This window comes from Cetorhinus maximus, chromosome 19 (assembly GCF_964194155.1).
Source record: "Cetorhinus maximus chromosome 19, sCetMax3.hap1.1, whole genome shotgun sequence".
NCBI classification, from domain to species: domain Eukaryota; kingdom Metazoa; phylum Chordata; class Chondrichthyes; order Lamniformes; family Cetorhinidae; genus Cetorhinus; species Cetorhinus maximus.
In genome coordinates this window covers 90,591,182-90,615,366 of record NC_135897.1, presented here as the reverse complement: position 1 = coordinate 90,615,366, position 24,185 = coordinate 90,591,182, and the positions used below count along the sequence as shown (strand labels likewise).

Genomic DNA, 24,185 nt, shown 5'->3' with positions numbered 1-24,185 from the left:
TCAAATAATGGGATATAGTAATAACGGGAACTTAATATTGGGGACTTGATATATGTAATAACGGGGCTTCAGTAAGTGTAAAATTGTGAACACACTTTAGGAAGCTATAAAATAAGCAAAGGTATCACTGGGGTTCATTTCCAGAGGGAATTCAAAAGCATGAAGTGGTACATTAAATTTGTATAAAACCTTGGTTAAACCACACTTGGAGCATTGAGCAAAACTCTAGTCTCCAATATAAAAATTACATAAAGGAATTGGAGAAGGCGCAAAAATGATTTACACGGTTGATACCAGAACTGAGAGTTTATCACCATCAGGAAAGAGCTGGAGCTTTTTTTTACTCTAGAAAAGAGGAGGCTGAGGGGTGACCTAATAAAGATCTTTAAAACTATGAAGGGGTTTGATGTGGCAGATTTAGAGAAAATGTTTCCACCTGTGGGGGAGAGCACAACTCAGGGTTATCATTACAATTACTCATTAATAAATCCCTCATTAATAAATAATCCCCTCCCTAACAGCACTGTGGGTGTTCCTACAGCCCATGGACTGCAGCGATTCAAGAAGGCTGCTCACCACCACCTTCTCAAGGGCAACTAGGGATGGGCAATAAATTAAAGATAACAAAAAAAAATAAGGAATTCTGGAGAAACTTCTTTCCTCAGAGAGTGGTGAGAATGTGGAACTCGCTACCACAGGGAGTGGTTGAGGTGAATATTATAGGTGCATTTGAGGCAAAGTTGGATAAACACTGAAGGAGAAAGGAATAGAAGGATATGTTGACGAGATGAGACGATGTATAGTGGGAAGAGGTTCATGTGGAGTGTGGACCTGTTGGGACAAATGGTCCAATTCTGTGCTGTAAATTCTATGTCATCTAATATAATATTGTTACCAATCACACTGCTCATTTCCAGCACAACAATCATCTGTGTTAGGACCCAGAACAGCTTTTAAGATAAAGGACTCCATCAAAATGATCACCATTAATTATCGGGAAGTTTACCTTCATTAAAAATTGTTTCATCTATTGCAGAATATAGACCTAAATTTTTTAATTATCATTGATGATTGTGATCAGAATAATTTTAAACAAATTTCTTGATTTTCAATGATGTTCAATATATTTTCCCTAAGATTTTGGTGCCTTTTTGATCACTTGACTTTGCTGGGAAAAGCGGCCCAGTTTTGACACTAATGGGTTGAAGCTCCGAGTGGTGGTTGTGGAGCTCCAAGAAGCAGGTTGGAGCACCTAGAGGCAGGTTGGAGCTCCAAGGGATGGGTTGGACTATATTATATTGGTGGTTGCCACACCAGAGGCTAAATGACTCTGCATAAAACACTTAGATGGAACACAAACAACTGAAGCAAACATGACCAAACGACTCCAATTCGCAAACCCTTTTGAGATATTGGTTCCAGTGGTGGAAATGCTCAGACAATTCAGTTATTTGAGTGTCCTCAAGCTGAGGTCCTGTCTGCTTCTTCAGGTGGACATTCAAGGGTCCCACGTCATTACTTGAAGAGGAGAAGTTGGGAATTCTCTCAATTTTCTTGCTAACATTCCTCCTTCAAACAAAAACACTATTTAAAAAGACAGATAAACTAGCCATTGATCCACACTAGTGTTTCTGGAATATTCCTGGCACATCTGTCCTCGTTGGACTCCAGAAGTAAATCACAGTATGAAGATATACTGACAATGTTATAAGTTGCTAAGTGCTTCCGTTATCTTTGTCCAAACGAATCATTATCTGCTCCCAGCAGAAAAAAAATGTCTCTAATCTCACTCAGAATGATGTAAAATTATACTATCCTAATTGTAATGTTGATAGACATGTTTTCAGAGTTTGATAAAAAAGAGACTAATTCAAGACCGGTCGATAATTTGTGCAAAGCTGTTGGTCTCCTTCATACTTGTGGGATTTCAAGTGCAGGGAACTTGTAGGTTTTTGTAAACAGTTTGTAGCGGTGACAGCCTCATTGGTCAATCTGCCTGGCTGGGGACCCAGGTGAACCTCCAGCCTCCCTCCCCGTCACGTTGCACAAACGCCTGGCCCTGGCAGAAGGTGTGCGTCTTCACGTTGCGGTGGGGATTGAGCGAGGTGGAGAAGGCCACATCCGTTTTATTCGGAGCCGCCTTGCCTGTGTAAAAGGGCGGTCCAGCGGACTGGTAAAGTGCATTGCTCGAGTGAGGCAGAGGCGAGAAATAAGGGCCAGGGGAGTGATGTTTGCTGCAGGGGGTGTCCAGTGGGCAGGAGCTGGCAAGGAAGTCCACTGGGGCTGCAGGATCCTGGACATAATCTGCTGGCATTACATAGTCCGCGTTGAACCCAGTCACCTTCAGTTGATCGCTGTTGTAATCAACCAATGTCTCAGAAATAATGGCACTGTAGTTAGCTGAAGAACTGTCATCAATAGTGTTGGCGTCTTTTAATCCCAAAGTCTTGAGCACCCAGGTTTCGACATAGGGAGTATGATGTTCATCATGGGCACTTTGGCAGCTACTTCCATTCTTACAGGTTGAACTTCCTCTTCCTCTCTTCGGAAGGTTCTCTGATGCTGGTTGGTCAGTGCAGTAAATACCAGACTCCTCCTGCTTCTGAAACAGGCGCTTCTTATATCTGAAGACCCCTCCTCTCTTATGCCCATTTTGTGTCAATAATTTCTGTTTTAAAAAAAAAACATGCACGGTGAGATGTTTTAACTTTCAAAAGCTTATATTAATGAAGAGAAAGAGGACTTTGAAAGCCTTAAAGTTTGATAGCATTTTACAGTCGATTGAAGAACTCTTGAAGTCTCGTCACTGTTGTAATGTAGGAAACGGGACATGCAATTTGTGCACAGCAAGATCCCACAGGCAGCCATATGATAAATGACCAGATAAACTGTTTCAGCGATGTTGGTTCAAGGATAAATATTAGCCAGGACACCAGGGAGAATTCCCCCTCTTCTTCAAATTTGTCTTTTGGGGGTCTTTTACATCTGCCCAAGAGGGCAGACGGGGCCTCAGTTTAACATCTCACCCAAAAGACAGCGTCATGAACAGTGCAGCGTTCTCTCAATATGTTCTGAGGCCTTAGCCTAGATAATGTACACTGGAGTGGGACTTAAACCCACAATCTTCTAACTTTGAGTCAAAGTGCTAAACAGTGAGCTGCAGCTGATACCAAAACGTGTTCACAGCTAATCACAAGAATCCTATCTAAGGTGTGCCTGGAGCAGACCAGTGGAAAGAGAACTTTTTCTGTATCTAACCCCGTGCTGTACCTGCCCTGGGAGCGTTTGATGGGGACAGTGTAGAGAGAGCTTTACTCTGTATCTAACCCTGTGCTGTACCTGTCCTGGGAATGTTTGATGGGGACAGTGTAGAGGGAGCTTTACTCTGTATCTAATCCTGTGCTGTACCTGTCCTGGGAGTGTTTGATGGGGACAGTGTAGAGGAAACTTTACTCTGTATCTAACCCCGTGCTGTATCTGTCCTGAGAGTGTTTGATGGGGACAGTGTAGAGAGAGCTTTACTCTGTATCTAATCCTGTGCTGTACCTGTCCTGGGAGTGTTTGATGGGGACAGTGTATCTAATCCTGTGCTGTACCTGTCCTGGGAGTGTTTGATGGGGACAGTGTAGAGGAAACTTTACTCTGTATCTAACCCCGTGCTGTACCTGCCCTGGGAGTGTTTGATGGGGACAGCGTAGAGAGAGCTATACTCTGTATCTAATCCTGTGCTGTACCTGCCCTGGGAGTGTTTGATGGGGACAGTGTAGCGAGAGCTTTACTCTGTATCTAACCCAGTGCTGTACCTGCCCTGGAAGTGTTTGATGGGGACAGTGTAGAGGGAGTTTTACTCTGTATCTAACCCTGTGCTGTACCTGCCCTGAGAGTTTTTGATGGGGACAGTGTAGAGGGAACTTTACTCTGTGTCTAACCCCGTGCTGTTCCTGCCCTGGGAGTGTTTGACGGGGACAGCGTAGAGAGAGCTTTACTCTGTATCTAATCCTGTGCTGTACCTGCCCTGGGAGTGTTTGATGGGGACAGTGTAGAGGGAGCTTTACTCTGTATCTAACCCCGTGCTGTACCTGTCCTGGGAGTGTTTGATGGGGACAGTGTAGAGGGAACTTTACTCTGTATCTAACCCCGTGCTGTACCTGCCCTGGGAGTGTTTGATGGGGACAGCGTAGAGAGAGCTTGACTCTGTATCTAACCCCGTGCTGTACCTGCCCTGGGAGTGTTTGATGGGGACAGTGTAGAGAGAGCTTTACTCTGTATCTAACCCCGTGCTGTACCTATCCTGGGAGTGTTCGATGGGGACAGTGTAGAGGGAGATTTACTCTGTATCTAACCCTGTGCTGTACCTGTCCTGGGAGTGTTTGATGGGACAGTGTAGAGGGAGCTTTACTCTGTATCTAACCCTGTGCTGTACCTGTCCTGGGAGTGTTTGATGGGGACAGTGTAGAGGGAGCTTTACTCTGTATCTAACCCCGTGCTGTACCTGTCCTGGGAGTGTTTGATGGGGACAGTGTAGAGGGAGCTTTACTCTGTATCTAACCCCATGCTGTACTTGTCCTGGGAGTGTTTGATGGGGACAGTGTAGAGGGAGCTTTACTCTGTATCTAACCTCGTGCTGTACCTGCCCTGGGAGTGTTTGATGGGGACAGTGTAGAGGGAGCTTTACTCTGCATAAAATCTGTGCCATAGCGAGTGCTTGATACCAACACTGCAGGCAAAAAATGGGAAATGTTTCATTCCTCAGCACTGATATCTTATGGTTGAGCACAAAGAATCCCAAAAAATTTATATTTTCTCACATTTAGGAACACCTGATCTCAACTTTAATGGCTTTATTAAGGTCCCTTACACAGAGTAGGACCCAAGGGTCCTGAAGTGTGTATACACTTTAACAACCACATACCCTGGCCTTGTCCTCTAAGGATTTGACATAAGTAGAGTTCAGGTATTCTCTCAGCTTGCTGTTTTCCTCATGGAGTCTGGCAAGTTCTTCCTCCTTTTGTTCAAGTGTATCCTGGAGCTGTGGAAATAATCGTGGGAGATTCTTTACTGCAAATAAATTGACTGTTGGAAAATGCCCAGGGTGTACCCAACCTCCCTCTCAAAACTCTTTTTTTACTTAATCGTTCAGAGGATGTGAGCATTGCTGGATGGTGATTTATTGCCCATCTCTAGTTGCCCTTGAGAAGGTGGTGGTGAGCTGCCTTCTTGAACCGCTGCAGTCTCTGTGGTGTACATTTCCCACAGTGCTGTTAGGGAGGGAGTTCCAGGATTTTGACCCAGCGACAGTGAAGAAATGGCGATACATTTCCAAGTCAGAATGGAGAGTGACTTGGAGGGGAAATTCCAGGTGATGGTGTTCCCATGCATCTGCAGCCCTTGTCCTTCCAGATGGTAGAGATCACAGGTCTGGAAAGTGCTGCCAAAGCTGCGTGGCTGAAGAACCAGGTGATGGTTTGACCAAGGACTTTGTCTTTAGGTCCTCCACCAGCAATGTCTTGGGGCTGCAATGATTGGCTTCCAAAATCCACAGCCATCTTCTTGGACACCAGGTAGGAGTCCAGCTACTGGGGGTTTTCTAATACAGAGATTTGCTTTCTCTGACTGTAAACCAAAGGAATAAGAAGGATAAGATGGGATTGCTCTTAGAGCAGATAAGGTTAAGATTTAAAACAAAAACATAATTACCTGGAAAAACTCAGCAGGTCTGGCAGCATCGGCGGAGAAGAAAAGAGTTGACGTTTCGAGTCCGAAACTCAAAACGTCAACTCTTTTCTTCTCCGCCGATGCTGCCAGACCTGCTGAAGTTTTCCAGGTAATTCTGTTTTTGTTTTGGATTTCCAGCATCTGCAGTAGTTTTTTGTTTTTATCTCAAGGTTAAGATTTATTTGACTCGTTGAAAATGATGAGGGGTTGATGAGAGTAAACAGGGAGAAACCGTTTCAACTGGCTAGACAGTCAGTAACTCAAGGACACAGCTATTTACACAAAGGGTGGTCAAAGTTTGGAAATCTCTTCCACAAATGGCAATTGATGCTCACCCAATTGTTCTTATAAAACTGAGATTGATAGATTTTTGCTATCGACAGATATTAAGGGGTATCAGACAAGGTTGGGTTAATGGAGTTAGGTTGCGGATCAGCCATGAATGGCAGAGTAGGCTTGAGGTTTTAAATGGACTCATCCCGTTCCCAAAGTTCCTAAGATCATGGAAAAAGAAGCAGACGGAGAGGTGAGAAGTTTTCTTTTATGCAACAAATTTTTACAAACTTGTTACGATGTGGAAAGCATTGCACGAAAGGGTGGTAGCAGCGGATTCAATAATGACTTTCAGATTTGCTGGGCTGTGAGAGACAGCATAAGAAGTAGGACTGTGTGGATAGATCCATCAAAGAGCCAGCACAGGTATGATAGGCTGAAGGGCCTCCGTCTGTATTAGTCTATGCTTCTAAGCTGCTGCAGGCTGCATAAAAATGTTAAATGGAACATAAGTACATGATAAATCTAGTTTTACACTCTGTGGTATGGAGTAGTGTAGTATCCTTGAAGGAGTCAGAACATTAAAGCTGGATAGTAAGGGCAGTCCAATCAAAGCAGCCCTCCTCTCTGATACATAGAATCATAGAAATGGTTACAGCACATACGAAGGCCATTCAGCCTTTCATGTCCATAACTGCTCCCTGCAAATACAACTCACCTAGTCCCACTCCCCAACCTTTCCCTGTACCCCTCCACTTCCCTTTCCTTCAGATAATTATCCAATTCTCTTTTGAAATATACAACAGGGTTAGATATTCATAACTTTAGTAAAGGTTCTGGAAATATTGTCCATTTCTTGGGTGGTAAATGGAGTTGAGGTGCAATTCAGCCATGATCTAAATGAATGGTGGAACAGGCTCGAGGGGCTGAATGGCCCCCTCCTGCTCCTGTTTTTTTGGCTTGGAGACATTGTAAGGAAATAAAGTCATTGATTCTGATTGCTCAGTGGTGATTAGCTTGGTAAGCAGCAGATAGATACAGGCAAGCAGATTAACAGCATACTCAGGGCTAACAATTCTCGCAACAAATTACCTGTTTGTTCTTATAGAGCTGAGATGATAAGTGGCCTGTCCACCTGAAATCATCCTGGACAGTGGTGTCATATTCCGAGAAGTAATCTATAGAGAAATGAGAGCAAATCACAGAGTGATGCCAATCACTGAGCTAAACAAACAATATCATATCATTGGGTGCCAGTCTATCTAAACTGTCCCATATCACTGGGTGTCAGACTGTATAAATAATCCATAGCACTGGGTGTCAGTCTATATAAACTATCCCATATCACTGGGTGCCAGTCTATATAAACTATCCCATATCGCAGGGTGCCAGTCTATATAAACTATCCCATATCACTGGGTGCCAGTCTATGTAAACTATCCCATATCACTGGGTGCCAGTCTATATAAACTATCCTATATCACTGGGTGCCAGTCTATATAAATTATCCCATATCACTGGGTGCCAGTCTATATAAATTATCCCATATCACTGGGTGCCAGTCTATATAAACTATCCCATATCGCTGGGTGCCAGTCTATATAAATTATCCCATATCACTGGGTGCCAGTCTATATAAATTATCCCATATCACTGGGTGCCAGTCTATGTAAACTATCCCATATCACTGGGTGCCAGTCTGTATAAACTATCCCATATCGCTGGGTGTCAGTCTATATAAACTATTCCATATCACTGGGTGCCAGTCTATATAAACTATCCCATATCACTGGGTGCCAGTCTATATAAACTATCCCATATCACTGGGTGCCAGTCTATATAAACTATCCCATATCGCTGGGTGTCAGTCTATATAAACTATCCCATATCGCTGGGTGCCAGTCTATATAAACCATCCCATATCGCTGGGTGCCAGTCTATATAAACTATCCCATATCGCTGGGTGCCAGTCTGTATAAACTATCCCATATCGCTGGGTGCCAGTCTATATAAATTATCCCATATCACTGGGTGCCAGTCTATATAAACTATCCCATATCGCTGGGTGCCAGTCTATATAAACTATCCCATATCGCTGGGTGTCAGTCTATATAAACTATCCCATATCGCAGCGTACCAATCTATATAAACTATCCCATATCGCTGGGTGCCAGTCTATATAAACTATCCCATATCGCTGGGTGTCAGTCTGTATAAACTATCCCATATCACTGTGTGTCAGTCTATATAAACTATCCCATATCGCTGGGTGCCAATCTGTATAAACTATCCCATATCACTGGGTGCCAGTCTATACAAACTATACCATATTGCTGGGTGTCAGTCTATATAAACTATACCATATCACTGGGTGCCAGTCTATACAAACTATACCATATTGCTGGGTGTCAGTCTATATAAACTATACCATATCACTGGGTGCCAATCTATATAAACTATCCCATATCGCTGGGTGCCAGTCTATATAAACCATTCCATATCACTGGGTGCCAGACTAGATAAACTGTTGGTTTTGCAAACATTATTTGAAGATGACAGTTGGGCTTAGAACGTGGAACCCAACCCATTCCGTCCTGCTCCAGCCATTAGACAGCCAACACATCCATCTTCGTGACGTACTGCCTTCCTAGCCAATTGGAAAGCAGAAAGCTTCTTTACCCAATTGGGTGATGCTTGACCGTCAGCTAAGTAGCACCCCTCCCCCTCCCACCCCACCCCCCCCTCCCCCTCCCACCCCACCCCCCAACCCCTTCCCCCCCACCCACCCTATATTTCTATAGCCGGTAAAGAGAAATGTTCAATTGTTTTTAAACAATCTATTCCAGTGTCCCGGTGATTTTTCTCCAGGATGACACAGCAATGTCCTGGAGACTGACCTTCAATTCCTGGAGACTCCAGGCCAACCCTGGAGGGTTGGCAACCACATCTCCCCACCCTACCCCACCCCCCTCCCTCCCTCTCCTCCTCCTCCCCCCTCCTCCTACCCTCCGCAGACCAGCTCCATCTCTACCCCACCCCTCCCCAGACCGGCTCCCCCCTCCCCTCCCTCTCCAGCCCAGGTTGGGGCCCTAATTTGGGGACGGAGTCTCCGGCAGCTCCCCCAGCCTCAGAGCCGCAGTAAATCAGCGAGAACTCGAGGCCATCCACGCGACTCACCCCAGGCGGCTTTCCATGGTTTAATGTTTAGCCCGGGTTATTTATGGAGGCGGGTTTCAGGCGGAACGAGCCAAAGGTCGAGGTAACAGAGTGTGTAACAATAATACATTGAAAGGCATTGGAGAAGGGGCTCGGCAAACCCTGGACGTGAGACGGTCCTGAGCATTTAAACTGCGCCTAACCCCCCAATTTGCAAAGCAGGATTCAGGCTGGAGTTTTTACGGGAAAGTGTCTATTCTCCCTCTAGTTATTCCCAACACCAGAGACCGGGACACACACAGTCTGACCCAATCCAGGCTGCCCCGGCCCCATTTACTGCGCTGGCTTTTCTGGGTGTGTTACTTTGTGCCCAGGGCTGCGCCTCTTACCTTGTGCCTGTGCTTCTTGCTGGCTGCTTCTGCTGTTGTCCAGGATACCGCCCGGCCACTGAGAGTACCAGGTTTCCATGGAAATGTCAACACGGGCTGACGTCGCGACCGAAGAAGAGTACTCATAGCCCTGGTCTCCTACAAAGGACTGGTCCTGGCAGGAGAGAATGGTGTTCTGTGGATAGAGAACAGGGTGGCGGGAGAGGAGGAGGAGGGGGTGTGGGGGGGAAGAGGGTGAGGGGGAAAGGGGGGTGTGAGAGAGAGAGAGGGGGGGTGAGAAAGAGAGGGGTGAGAGAGAGAGAGGGGGGGTGAGAGAGAGAGAGGGGGGGGTGAGAGAGAGAGGGGTGAGAGAGAGAGAGGGGGTGAGAGAGAGAGAGAGAGAGGGGGGTGAGAGAGAGAGGGGTGAGAGAGAGAGAGGGGTGAGAGTGAGAGGGGGGTGAGAGAGAGAGAGAGGGGTGAGAGTGAGAGGGGGGTGAGAGAGAGGGGTGAGAGTGAGAGAGGGGGGTGAGAGAGGGGTGAGAGTGAGAGAGAGGGGGGTGAGAGAGAGAGGGGTGAAAGAGAAAGAGAGGGGGGTGAGAGAGAGAAAGAAGGGGTGAGAGAGAGGGGGGAGAAATAGACAAGGGGGAGAGGGGTGAGCGAGAAAGGGGTGAAGGTGAGAAACACAGGGGAGAGAGAGCGGGGAGAGAAAGGAAGGGGCGAGTGAGGGGGATGGGGGAGGGGAGAGAGGAGGCAGGAAGGGGGAAGAGAGGGGCGGGGGGGTGGAGAAAGACCGAAAAGAGTGGGACAGAGAGAGAGGTGGAGGGAGGGATCAGAGGTAGAGAGAGAGAGAACAGGGGGCAGAGAGAGATGGAGAGACAGAGCGAAAGAAGGGGTGAGAGGGAGGGGGAGAGGGGAGGGGGAGAGGGAGATGGTCACACACACACAATTGGAAAAAACATAAGAAGCAAATGACAATTAGAACTGGGATGCTTTTCGCGGGTTGGAACTCCGCCATTCTGTGTGTTGGCCTGTCTTCCTCTAACTCTCTCATTTGTTGGATTTTGCCCATTTGTTTTGCGTCTCACTTCGCTGAACTATTTCAAACTCCTCGTGCTTGTGTTGATTTCTGGGTGGATTTTGGCTTTCGATTCTGGTTTGTTCTATTTTTCCGACACATTTAAAGCTAATGAGATGCCGGGACCTCTGACTGGGTCCGATATTCCTCTCCTATCTGACACAAGGAATTTCTTTCTCACACCACCGCCCACCCCCCGCCTCCCCAAACAAACCTCCCGGGGAGGGATTGACTCACACAACTGGCCTCAAACTAACATCATCCGCTCCAGCCCCAGTTTTACAACTTTTAAGAACTTTATTCGTAGTTTTGCAAGTGGAGAAGCGGGATTCCCCATGGCCCTCCAGTTCCGCGCGTTCACCACAGAGGGATCGTTCCACAGACACAGAAACAACGCCACCCAACTGAAGGGAAGAGAGAGGCTGAAAGGAGAAAAGAGGGAGAGAAAACATACACACTAAAACTGAAAGTGGCAGAGGAAATCAGACAAACGTTCCAAGGCGGGAAGGAAAGGCAGACAAAAAGAGGTGGGGTGACGGACCAAAAGGAGAAGAGGAAAATAAATAAAGAGGGAGGGAGACAGAAACAAACTGAAAGAGAGAGAGAGAGAGAAGGGGCGGGGCAGGCGGAGGAAGGAGAGTCAGAGAGTCAGAAACAGAGTGAAAGAGGGGCACATACGAGAGAGAAAGGGAGGTGGAAAGGAGGGAGAGATACAGATGGATTAGAGGGAGGAGGAAGGGAGATACGCTAAGACAGAGAGGATGGGGTGATAGAAGGGAGAGAGAGAGAGACGCAAATTGAAAGGAGGGAGGGGCAAGGGCGGACCGAGAGAGAGACATGGGAGAAGATGGAAAGGAGAAGGGTTAACGAGGAGAGATCGAAACACGCCGAACAGAGAGGAGAGTAAAGCGAAACACACCCACTCACACTGAAAGCCGGTGTGGGGGGTAGCGGGGGAGGGGGGGAGGGGGGGAAGTGGATAGAGAGAGAGGGAGAGAGAGAGACTGAACCTGCTTATTAGTGAAACATTATCCCACTTCTTCAAACGTTAGTTTCGAGGCTCCAAACACATTGAATGGGAAAAGTTGCACTCACCCACACACACTAAACAATGCAGCAACACCAATTAGATCACAGAAAGTGGAAATATTCCATTCAAAATGCACAGCCCCAAAACCACACATCAGATATCTCCCATGTCCCTTCCACCGCATTTAAACTAGCAGAGAAGTTGTGGGGGAACTTTTTTCAACTTCTCCAGTTTAAGCTGTTGCTTTTGGGAATTTCTACACCCACATTAATGAACCATTAACTCAAGACACTGGGATCAGTCTGATCAAGTTCTGCATCTTCTCGCGGAGAAACTCAGTAGCACATATTTCTGCTGCATTATCATGCTGGCTGGCATCAGCACCCATCAGCCTTCGTCACCCTGAACAGTAAATCATTGGCTCAATACTGCAACACGGTGAATAATACGAGGATATGGACCTGCAGGTACACTTTGATTCAGACTAGCAGTGGTCTGAACCTCATCTGAAACACAAAGGTTCTCACACAAATCTGCCCCCCCCCTTCAATGGGGTCTGACTGGACTTAACAGAAACCTACAGTGTTCAAGTGGAACCTCTTTACCCTCACAGCTCCGTCTAATGGGAGGGAATGGTTCAGAAAGTGGCACTGCATCCAATTTTCTGCTGGTGTGAAGGGGGCAGTTGCAGGATCAGTGCGTTGCAGCCCGTTGTTTCACAGCCCAGCCAACCTCCTCCCCCACCCCTCCCTCTCTCAGCGAACTCGCTTCACACAGCGTCCCTCTCAGAGTGAGAGATCCTTCCCATGGATCAGAATGAGCGCAGCTCCTTTTCAGCAGGTTGGAAGAGCTGGGGGAGTAACATTCGGGAGAGAGGGAGAGAGAGAGAAAAAGCAACACTCGTGCGGATAGCTTTCCCGACTTGTCAGGTTTTGCTTCCCGAGTTCAGGTGCATGGGTTCAATGAGCTGGAGCCTCCTGATCTATTTCAAAGGCAACCTCCTGATTGATTTTAAAACGTTCTATAATGTAAATAAACATTTTTACAGTCTGTCCTCCCTCCCTCTCTCCACCTTAATCCTCAACTGTTCAAATTCACTTACCATCTTGAAGAGTGTGTGTTAGAGAGGGGGAGGCACACAGACAGACACGTTCTGTTTAAAACTCCACAGCCCTTTAAACCGACCTCAGAGTGTGGTCCCACCGTGCCTCTGAGCTCTGAACTAAACCAGTGACGCCTCGTGGACCAGCTCAACGAGCGATCTGATTTGGTGCAAAGCTGTCAACCTTGTGACGTGAATAAGCAGCAAACCTGCTGAAATAAAAGTCAAGCAAGCAAGGAAGAGGGGGAAGAAAAAACCCCTCAGCTTGTCTCCCGAAGCCTCAGAGCGACACTTCTCCCTCTGTCTCTCCTGCGTGGTTCTGGATTGCAGGAATAAGCCGAAGCTCCCAAGCATGAAGTAGGACAAGAGTGGCAATCGGTAGGTTGTAGTTTGTCCCCAGAACACGCTACAAGCGTTCTGGCTTACAACAGGACTGGGTGGGGTTTATGAAGTAACTCTTAAGAACCAGGTTCCCTGATTAAAGGCATGAGATTAACTTGCATTTACTGATTTTAACTTGGGCTGAGCGATAGCATGAACTGGGAACTTGTCGCTTGTTTTTTTGTTGCCCATCCAGTGCACCTCCTTCTGTGCGTCCTGTACAAGTGGGGGAAGATCTCAATTAGAGAAGGTTTTAAAAAAAAAACCCCAGTGCCTGTTGTCTGAGAGCCACGGAACAGGTAACCCGACCCTTCCTCTGTGAGACCTGTGGGATGTGCAGAACACCCTTGGATTAAAAGAAAAATACACCGACATATGGAAAGTTGACATTTCATTCTACCCAGGAGAGCGTGCCATTGAGTTAACCCATTAGGCAGCTTACATTAACAGAATGGAACATCCCCCATTATCATTATCACAACACATCTTACCCTTTCTGTTACGTGCACAAGTGTTAATTACTAACCCAGAAAATGTCAATTATATCCATCTCCCTTTGGAGGAGAGCGTGGCAAGTCATTGGGTGTGTAATGTGCTGAGACAGATTAACCTGGACCATCTCCGTTCTCCATATACCAGGCGAGTTAAGCACAGTGAAATCAATACTTATGAATTTAGACTAGCAGGAGCACAAGTGCATCTGAAGAAAGCATCAGGTGCGTTTTATTAGTTATTTTTTTACAAATATTGATTTCTTTGCTAGCTAGCTTCATGTGTGCATTAACACACATGTTCACCCCTCAGTTATTATCTCCTTTAAGAACAGGATCAGGAATTGTTAAAAAAAAACGGTTCACACACCCAGGGAAATATTAAATATTAGCTTGATATCACTGATGCCTTTGAAGTCGCGTTAAGAGCTTCACCTACTATTCGCAAGGGAAAAGCTCAGATATTTCTCCCCAGGCATAACATTACTATTGTAATTTGAGGTTTAAATTGACCTTAACCGTTAAAAATATTTGACATCCAACAAATGAAAAATCCAAAAATTGATTATACCAATGAATAAAGGTGAAAGTTTGCATTATTCATGTGTTTTGATTAATAATTTATTTTAATGGGTTTTTTTTTTAATTTTATTTTTTCGTGTAAGTTCTGTGCAGGAGTTGGGCGGTGCTGTTCTGTTTCAGAGTCTCTGTGGAGAGATCTAGTCAAGGGATGGATGCTGAGTGCCTGACTCTCTGGTACCTGGCACCCTGTCTGAGACCTCAACTCACGTCGGGCTCGGGGTGAAATCCTTCCAAATAAGTCAACAGAACCACGATTTCACCGCCCCAAAACAAAGATGGGCAGAGAGGAGCAACACAGGGATCGATCTGGTGCCTTTTCCCATCCAGGGGCGCCTGCCCCTTTGCACAATTTCAGCAAATTCCCCCCAATATCGGCCTAAAACTCCTCGAGACTGCCGCCATGTTGAAGAGTTGAAAGGTTAAAGCCTGGTGGGGGTTGACGTCATCACTTTGCGTCCACTTCCACTCCAAACTTGCAAAAGAAACTTTCCCAAAGTTTGCAGAAATTCACATTGCCCATCCCCCACCCTCATCCCAGTGCCCAGAGAAGATTCTAATCAAAATCTGTGTTTATAAAAACTCTCTATCATACTCAGCAGCTGCAATTCCTCTGCCCAAGTGCTTGCAGACGGACCACAGCCCAAACTGGTCCAAGTTGCATTTGATTTAAGATCTCATATTTTCTTTTGGCTTCCAGCTATTAAATTATGATCATATTTGATACTTTTTGTGCATTTTCCGTTCCTGTCAAAATTTCTCTCAATTTTCATCTCACAAAACACAGACAAATATGTTTTTCTGGACCCAAAAATAGCTTTTTGCACTTATAATTTAATAACGTCAAATAGCCCCCCCAAAAAACAGTTTTGCTGCATTATTCGTTCGAGCACAGCATCTAACAAGCGTGGCATTATTTTTTTGGTGACGCCTAGCTGTTATTTTGATCAATTTTACCACCACCGTTTGTGCAATCGCCAATTTTTCCCGTTCTACATTTTTTTGCAGAGGGAATTCGTTAAAGAAAAATGGTGGGAAATGCAATAACTGTTGACAGGGAATGCTAAAAATTGTCACATTGTCACAGCCATTCTCCCAGTGTTGCCATTTGTCATCTTTCCAACACAAGTCTAGTGTAAAAAGACAGGTGTTCCACTCAAAATATGTAAATTTATTGCAATCGAACAGGAGAAATAGTGGCTTTTATTTTGTTTATTTCAAACACTGCCCTCTAATGGCTGTGGCAAATTGACCTGACAATTTTGCCCTCTTGAGGTGTGTCACAGATGGAATGAGAAATACATCGCTCAAATCGATCGATTCTGGGGAATGAAGCGAGGTTTGTCACCGAGAACCCACTTGGAACCTCTAGCAAATGTCAGGAATCATGGTGATGCTGAGGCTGCGGAGTGGATACCAGTACTTTGTGCACTTTTAATATCTAAGAGTGAAGTGACCCCATGTATTGGTGATAAACTTGACGGGAGGAGGAGGAGGGGAGTGGAGGGGGTGCTGGTGGTTGATGGTTAATGTGAATCCTGCTCCTGAAATTCTGTTACAACTGGATAGGGGCTGGGGGTGGGTGTGTGTGTGAAACAAGAGTTTCGATCAAGGTTAAAAACGCGCAATATGCTGCCCCCCGAATCGGCGACTCAGTTATTGAAAAACTCGCAGTTCGTTGAATGCGGATTAAATGCATTTTCCGATCAAGCAAGATTGGACAGAGCTCCATTCTGAGAGTTTTAACAAGTCTGGTCCTTTGGTCATTTCGGACACTGGTGCACCAACTGTATGATTTTTAATGCACAGGGATCATCCGTTAGCGAGTCAACAATTGCTCAGATGTATCGAACACGGAGCCTTTTAACGAATAAAAACCGAAGGCTTGTCCCCTTAACAAGAAACCCAAACGAAAGAACAATGGGGATGTTTCAAGGTTGCAGGACTATAGGGGTAAGAGCAGGGGCTGGGTGGAAACTCCTTTAGAATGCCCTTTTCAAAGAGCCGACACGGGCACGACGGGCCGGGTGGACTTTCTCGTTATAAATGGTGAGATTTCTGTCCCAGCGCTGATTCAGTCGCTGAGAATCACTCGTCCCAACCTCCCCCATCGAAATGTAACTTTTCTGTTGCTGTAATGGACAGATTAGCGAAGGCTGGACAGTAACTTGCGATTTAGCAGTAGGCCATTCGGCCCCCTTGTGTCTGCTGCTCCATTTGATAGAATAGTGGCTGATCAAGAGTAACCCCTCCCACCCCGGGTGAACAGTCTCAGTCCAGACTCTTCACTGACCATCACTGTGTAAAATTGTCCAAACTCGCGAGCCTTCATTACAAAGTATTCGTTCATTTTCCACCGTTCAAACTGATGGAAGTGACACCGGTTCCGGTTTAAAACGGTTTTGTCCAGAAGGAAAGCTACTGGACCCCCCCTGGACTAAATTTCGGCGTGAGTTTAGACGGAAGGTGACCTTGAAGCTAAAGCCGGACAATCTGACCATGATAAAAGCAACAAAAAAAAACAACTGCGGATGCTGGAAATCCAAAACAAAAGCAAAAACTAAAAATACCTGTAAAAACTCAGCAGGTCTGGCAGAATCTGCGGAGAGGAACACAGTTCACGTTTCGAGTCCGAATGACCCTTCAGCAGAATCTGACCATGATACAGGAGAGTTCCACTCAGCCTCCTGCCCCTCCCCGGGTGCCTGGGCCAATATTTACCCCCTCAACCAAAAGCACTTTGAAAAATAGAACACTGTTGCCCTATTGCTGCTAGTGGGATCTTGCTGTGCCTAAAGCTGGTCGCCGCGTTTGCCCTACGTTGCGACCGTGTCTACGGTACGTTTCAAAAGTATTTCTTTCAGTGGCTCTGGAGCACTTTGAGTCGTTCTGAAAGCGCTTTGAGTTTCTCTTTGCCTTTATCCTCAATAGATTTACACCCACCGGCACTGACTTGCACTCGCTCTGTCAACCTGCATTGCCCAAGAGCACAAAAACAAGGGGCAGGTATCGGCCTGACCGCCCCCTTGGTCTGCTCCGCCATAGGATCATGGCTGATACTCCACCCCTCCACTTTTCTGCCCTCAATGCATTTTACCCTTGGCATTACCCTCAATGCCTGTGCCCACTGGCAGTGAGACGTACTCGTGCCACAGCATCAGTAACATCGAAAGAAAGTGTTGGAGGAAAGACAGAAATTTGGGGCTTTGCGCTGCAGTACAGAATACACCATACAGGTATTTGTATAATTCTAACACAAAGTCAGAAAGATTGAGGGAAAACATTTTAAAAAGCGAATCATGTAGCAGTGACTCCCTAAGTCCGGGAGTTTAAAAGCCTTTCGATTGATGACCAAGTAATGGCTGAGGGAGTTCAGGAGATTCTGGGGTGCAATGAGATGTCGCAAGACTGTCCACGGAGCTCAGGAACATTTTACGTGTGTGACAGACAGAATCGCTCGGAATCTTGGTGATACAAGACAACTCCTGCTCTCATCTCCATTTAACAAGGACACGGCTGTGTGACTGCTCATTGCCACGTCTGACGCATGTTTGATGCTGCTGCTGTCCCGGTCGACACTGACAGGGAATTTTCTGTACAGTTTTGTGATATTATAGGTTCCTGACCCGCCAGCATTAGGCAAGCCTCCTCTCCCAGCATCAGAGGATCACGGAGGAGTCTGGAGTGGCAGTAAGATGGGTGGGAGAGAAAAAAAATACCAAAATGATGCTGGGGGGAGCGGCTGAGGGTGCAGGGAGGGGACAGAATAGAGCCATGATTAAATGGAGGAACGTAGGATAAATAAGAGTAGAACATTCAGCCCCTCAAGTCTGTTCGACCATTCAATTAGATCATGGTTGATCTGTATCTTAACTCCATTAAACTGCCTTGGTTTCTACTTTCCTTAATACCAATTGGCTAAAAGAAAATCTAATCAATCTCAGTTTGGTACTGCATTTGGGGAGGGCAAACAAAGCAGGGGAATACTCAATAAACGGGAAGTTATTGAGAGGGGTTGAGGAAGTGAGAGACCTCGGAGTGCATGTCCACAGGTCCCGGAAGGTGGCAGGACAAGTGGACAAGGTGGTCAAGAAATCACAAGGAATGTTTTCCTTTATTGGATGAGGTATTGAATACAGAAGCAGGGATGTAATGCTGGAACTGTATAAAACACTAGTTAGGCCACAGCTCGAATTTTGTGTGCAGTTCTGGCCACCACATTACAGGAAGAACATAACTGCTCTGGAGAGAGTACAGAGAAGATTTACAAGAATGTTGCCAGGGCTTGACAATTGCAGCTGTGAGGAGAGGTTAGATAGACTAGGGTTGTTTTCCTTAGAATAGAGAAGGCTGAGGGGTGACCTAATTGAAGTGTACAAAATTATAAGGGGCATAGGTAGGGTAGACAGGAAAGACTTGTTTCCCCTAGCTGAGGAGTCAGTTACAAGGAGGATAGATTTAAAGTGATTGGTAGAAGGATTAGAGGGAACATGAGGAAATATCTTTTCACCCAGAGGGTGCTGGGCATCTGGAATTCACTGCCTAAATTGGTGGTTGAGGCTGAAACACTCAATTCATTTAAAAGGTACCTGGATCTGCACCTGAAGTGCTGTAACCTGCAAGGCTACAGACCAGGTGCTGGAAAGCGGGATTAAAAATAAGCAGCTAGCTTCTTTTTTATTCAATTTGGCCAGCACAGACATGATGGGCTGAATGGCCTCTTTCTGTACCATAACGTTTCTATGGTTCAATGGAAACTTTCATCTGAAGCCCTTTAGGAGGAGAAGCGCTTCCTGACATCACATCTGAATGGCCAAGCTCCCACCAAAAGGAAATGGTCTCTCTCGCTATTGACCCTATCATATCCTTTAGTCACCTTAAACACTCCAATTAAATCACCTCTTAATACTCTATGTTCTCAGGTAAATCAAGCTGAGTCCATGCGACAAGTTGCGATAATTTCATCTTTTTAGCCCTTATATTATTCTGGTGAATCTATGCTGTAGCCCCTTATATCCTTCTTGAGATGCAGTGCCCAGAACTGAATGAAGTGATTCCAGATGTGGTCTAACCAGAGCTCTGTGCAGCTGTAATAATTCCCACCGTTTTTTATTCCAAGAAGAATAACTAGCCCGAACTGAACGGGAGAGGAATTTACAAGAATGCACTGAAGAGAACAGTACTGAAGTTTGATTCCATATCATTGATAAACACATGCACAACTTTAAAAACAATTTATAATCAGACAGTGCCAACTCATAAGCACAACAGTCTGCAATTTCCCCAAAAGGAGTGATGGAAAATTCTCACAGTTTCCACCATAATATTCCAAAACACAAGTGATGAAATGCTGAGTGTACCTGTAGCTTAAGTTATGACAAGCCTGTGTCCCACTGAGCTTGACTATGTGTTATGTTTTCATATTTGGAGCACATTGTTGAGTTGTCTGCTTTTTACAAGCTATTGGTCAGCCTGTCCAAGCTTTCTAGATCGCCCTGGGGTTATTTGTGAGGTAGGGGTGTTGGTGGTGGGGGGGAAGAGGTCTGGGGATGCAGGGAGATTGAGTGGCACATTATATTAGTACTCTGTTCAGTCATCTCTGAAAATGGAGTTACAGATCTTGTAGCACTCAGATCTTCATATAAACCACAGCTAAGTGTCAGCTGTGGGTTGTGGGTTCAAATCCCACTCCAGGATCTTGGGCACAAAAACAAAAATAGGCTGATACTTGCAGTTCAAAGGAAGGTGCTGTCTTCTGCATGCAATGTTACGCCAGTGGTGTCTGCCTTTTCAGGTAGCCTAGACAGCAATGCCCAGGTCCCAGGAGCAAATAAAAGATCTTCATGGCACAGTGTTGAAGGACAATAGGGGGTGTTCTCCCCCGTGACATACCCAATGCTTACTCCTTCAACCAACATCACCAAAAAAACCAGGAAAAACTGGTCACCATCACATTACTGTCTGTGGGAGCTTGCTGTGCAAAAACTGGCTGCAGCATTTCCTACACTAGACTGAACAGTGCTGACATTTCAAAAGTAATTAATTGGCTCTAAAGAGTGTTGGGAATGTCTCAAGGTTTGAAAGGCACTATATAAATGCAAGTTATTTCTTTAAGAAGCGGGGTCTAAACTTTAACTACAATTACCACAATGCACTGCCTGTACTGAGCGCAAACCAGTGAAAGCAGAAAGAGATAGAGCATCATGGGAGATGTAGTTTATTGTGCCCATATTATTGGCATCTTTACATGTGTTAGAATATGTGCCTGGGAAGCAGTTATAGTTCGATGTCGAGGTTAACAATCCATTTAGCAGCTTCAGGTAGCAAGATGTAAATAGTGGTGATGCCACCAGGAATGGATCCCTCAGGGCAGTAGTTCAGTATGTGGGAAACGGTCTGACTTGAATGGCCACAGTCACAATTAGAGCGGTTCCTCATCTTCTACTTGTCGAGCAAATGGCTACGTCTGCCCTGGCTCCTTCTCAAGGGGCTGAGGGCTGTCCAGATTTTCCGTGGAAAGTTGAAACCCGAGATTTCGCCACTGGGGTCAGTTACCAGGTGGCAGTTGGTGAAGTATGCAGTCAACCAGGAGGTGCGTCATCAAGAGGTGGAGCTATCGACAGTTTGCAGGGAGTGGAGTGTGTTCTAGTCGGGGCTATGGGATTTTAAACAGGGTGCGTGGGTTTTCTTTGAGGTCCTGTGTCAGGGGAGTCCTTCATTAACTGCCAGCTGGTGCAGAGAGTTGCTGCAAAATTCTGAGGGAATAGGACAGAGTAAATAGGGAGAAACTGGAACATAAGAATGTATGTATATATATCTTATATATATATGTATAAGTTCCTAGGAACTGTTCTCATTGGCAGAAAGATCGAGAACCAGAGGACATCAATTTAAAGTGATCGGCAAAAGAAACAAAGGCAGTGTGAGAAAAATCTTTTTTACACAGCGATTGGTTAGGATCTGGAATATACTGTCTGAGAGTGTGATGGAGGCAGATTTGACTGAGACATTCACAAGGGAATTGGATCATTATCTGAAAAGAAAAAGTTTTGCAGGGCCATGGAGAAAGGGTGGGGGAGTGGAACTAGCTAAGTTGCTCTTGCAGAGATCTGATATGGAGATGAAGGGCTGAATGGCCTCCTTCTATGCTGTAACCATTCCCTGATTCTCACTGACTCCTTCATTATTCTGGTGATAAGTTTCATTCTGGTCAACATCTAAAGTGGCCTCCCTGATGTCTGATCGGGAGATTTCTAAATGCATATTTATAAATTCCTCTTTGACCCCACTGCAGCCCCTCCAACCTGCTCCATCCCTACGCCCCAGTTACAATCCCTGTCCTCCAGCTTTAGTCTGCATTCACCACCCTCTGATCCCCACCTCTGCAAAGAAATATCAGTAGCCTCCAGCCACCACATCCCTCCACTCTGGAATTTTCTGCCTAAGTGTCTTGAGTTTGCTGCACCTCTCCTCACTTCCAAAAGTTCCCCTCGCTCCCCCACCGTAAGGCATCCCTACCCAAAACGTTTCTTTATTCCGTTCCGGGTGTGGGCATGCAGGTAAGATCATCATTTATTGCCCATCCTTAGTTTCCTTGGGAAAGTTGTGTTGGATCCCCTTAAACCAAAGCAATTTAATACCTGGCCACTTCAGAATGCAGCCAGAAATGAACCATTGTTGGTGTGGGACTGGAGTCATATATGAGCCCAGACCAGGTAAGGACAGCAGATTTCCTTCCCTACAGGGTATTAGTGAACCAGTTGGGTTTTATGACTGACCTTGCCCCTCCATTTCTCTGTAATCTCCTCCAGCCCTACAACCCTCCTCCAATTCTGGCCTCTTGCCCATCCCTGATTTTCTTCATTCCACCATTGGTGCCATTCTTTCAACCGTCCTGTCCTGAAGCTTTGGAATTCCTTTCCTAAACCTCTCTACCTCTCTCTCCCCCTTTAAGATATTCCTTAAAACCTTCCTCTTTTGTCCGAGCTTTTGGTCAGCTTTTCTAATATCGCCATATGTGGCTTAATGCCCATTTTTGTCTGATAATCATTTCTGTGATGCACCTTCTGTCACTTTACAATGATAAAGAAGCTATATAAATGCAAGTTGTTGTTATTATGAAACACCAGGGTTGGGCAAGAGGCCAGAATTGGAGGAGGGCAACCATCTCAGAGGGTTGTAGGGCTGGAGGAGATTACAGAGAAATGGAGGGGCAAGGTCAGTCATAAAACCCAACTGACTCATGAATACCCTGTAGGGAAGGAAATCTGCTGTCCTTACCTAGCCTGGGCTCATATATGACTCCAGTCCCACACCAACAATGGTTCATTTCTGGCTGCATTCTGAAGTGGCTGAGTAACCAACTATTAAATTGCTTTGGTTGAAGGGGATCCAAACCAACTTTCCCAGGGAAACTAAGGACGGGCAATAAATGATGATCTTACCTGCATACCCACACCCTGGAAATGAATAAAGAAAGGTTTTGTGTAGGGGGGTCCCTTAGGGTAGGCGATGGTGTAGTGGTATTGACTAAACCCAGGGTAATGCTCTCGGGACCTAGGTTTGATATGGTGGAATTTGAATTCAATAAAAATCTGGAATTAAAAGTCTAATGATGACCATGAAACCATTGTCATTAAAAATAAAACCCATCTGGTTCTCTAATGCCCATTAGGGAAGGAAATCTGCTGTCCTTACCTGGCCTGGCCTATATGTGACTCCAGGCCATAGCAATGTGGTTGGTTCTTAAGTACCCTCTAAGCAGGGCAATTAGGGGTGGGCAATAAATGCTGGCCTAGCCAGTGACACCCACATCCATCCCATGAATGAATTTTTAAAACACCCTGGTGGATATCAGAGAGTGAGAAGGTCATCCTGTAGAGCAAACAAGCCCACAGAATAGACTGCCTGGCTCCTGCAATCGTGAGAGAATAGGGCTTGGGGTGGAGGTGTGGGGCGGGTAGTGAATCACAGTTAGCTGGAGGCCTGTGATCCTCCTACAAGAAAGGTAGCAGCACTACCTTCATGGGCCCAGCAGCAACAATTGGACCCACACCACTGATCACACCTAAATGTGGTGCATGACTGCCTGAGACTTACTTGAGGAAAAAAACAGTTCAAAATGTTCAAATCCCAATACATGTCAGAAATAACAGAGTTCCATTTTAAGGCATTCAAGGTTTAAGGTTCCAACAGTTCAGACAAGTTTTACTGATACCCTTCAAGTTTTACAGGGAAATTTTGCCTTTTTAGGGAGCCTACGCACTGAAGCCAAAGAGAAATGACCATCAATATCCTAATTGGCAATATCCGGTTTCTTGCCTGAATGAAGATACTCATTCACTTCCTGTACCAACAACAACTATATTTGCACCTTTAAAGCAGTAAAATGTCCCCAGACACTTCCCAAGCCCGTTTATCAGACAACATTTGAATCAGGTTGTATGAGAGGTGACAAAAAGCTCGGGCGGGGATTTTCCAGCCTTGCCGTGGGGAGACCCACTGCAGCAGGCCAGCCAAAAACCCATTGACCTTGGGCGGGACCAGACAATCCCAGCAGCGGACAGGGGCAGAAAACCCAACCTTTGGTCAAAAAGGTAAGTCTCATGAACATACAAATTAGGAGCAGGAGTAGACCATTCTGCCCCTCGAGCCTGTTCTGCCATTTGACAGGATCATGGCTGACCTGATTGTGGCTTCAGTTCTACATGTCTGCCCAACCCCTGTACTCTTTAACTCCCTCATCAATCACAAATCTATCTAACTCGACCTTCAAAATATCCAATGACCCTGCCTCCACTGCTCTCTGGGGTAAATAATTTCACTTTTAATGACTCTCCAAGAGAGAAAAAAAAAATCCTCATCCCCATTTTAAATGGGCAACCCCTTATGTTTAATAAAAGCAAAATACTGCAGATGCCAGAGATCTGAAATAAAAACTAAAGTGCTGGAAAAATTCAGCAGGCCTGACACATCTGTAGAGAGAGAAAAACAGAGTTACTGTTTCAAGTCCATT

The 24,185-nt window shown here is 45.7% G+C and overlaps 1 protein-coding gene and 1 long non-coding RNA gene across 2 annotated transcripts in view; one reads left to right on the top strand and one right to left on the bottom strand.

The window, feature by feature from the left end:
- Positions 1-24,185, top strand: part of LOC144694029 (uncharacterized) — a 406,257-nt gene that overhangs the window by 125,278 nt on the left and 256,794 nt on the right. The gene's annotated exons all lie outside the window — the stretch shown is intronic.
- Positions 1,397-12,824, bottom strand: gmnc (geminin coiled-coil domain containing). The gene is made up of 5 exons (XM_078564591.1): positions 12,720-12,824; positions 9,534-9,708; positions 7,081-7,166; positions 4,913-5,029; positions 1,397-2,668 (listed from the first exon to the last, which is right to left on the bottom strand). The coding sequence occupies exons 1-5, from the start codon at positions 12,720-12,722 to the stop codon at positions 1,988-1,990; spliced, it is 1,062 nt and encodes a 353-aa protein (XP_078420717.1). The 5' UTR covers positions 12,723-12,824; the 3' UTR covers positions 1,397-1,987.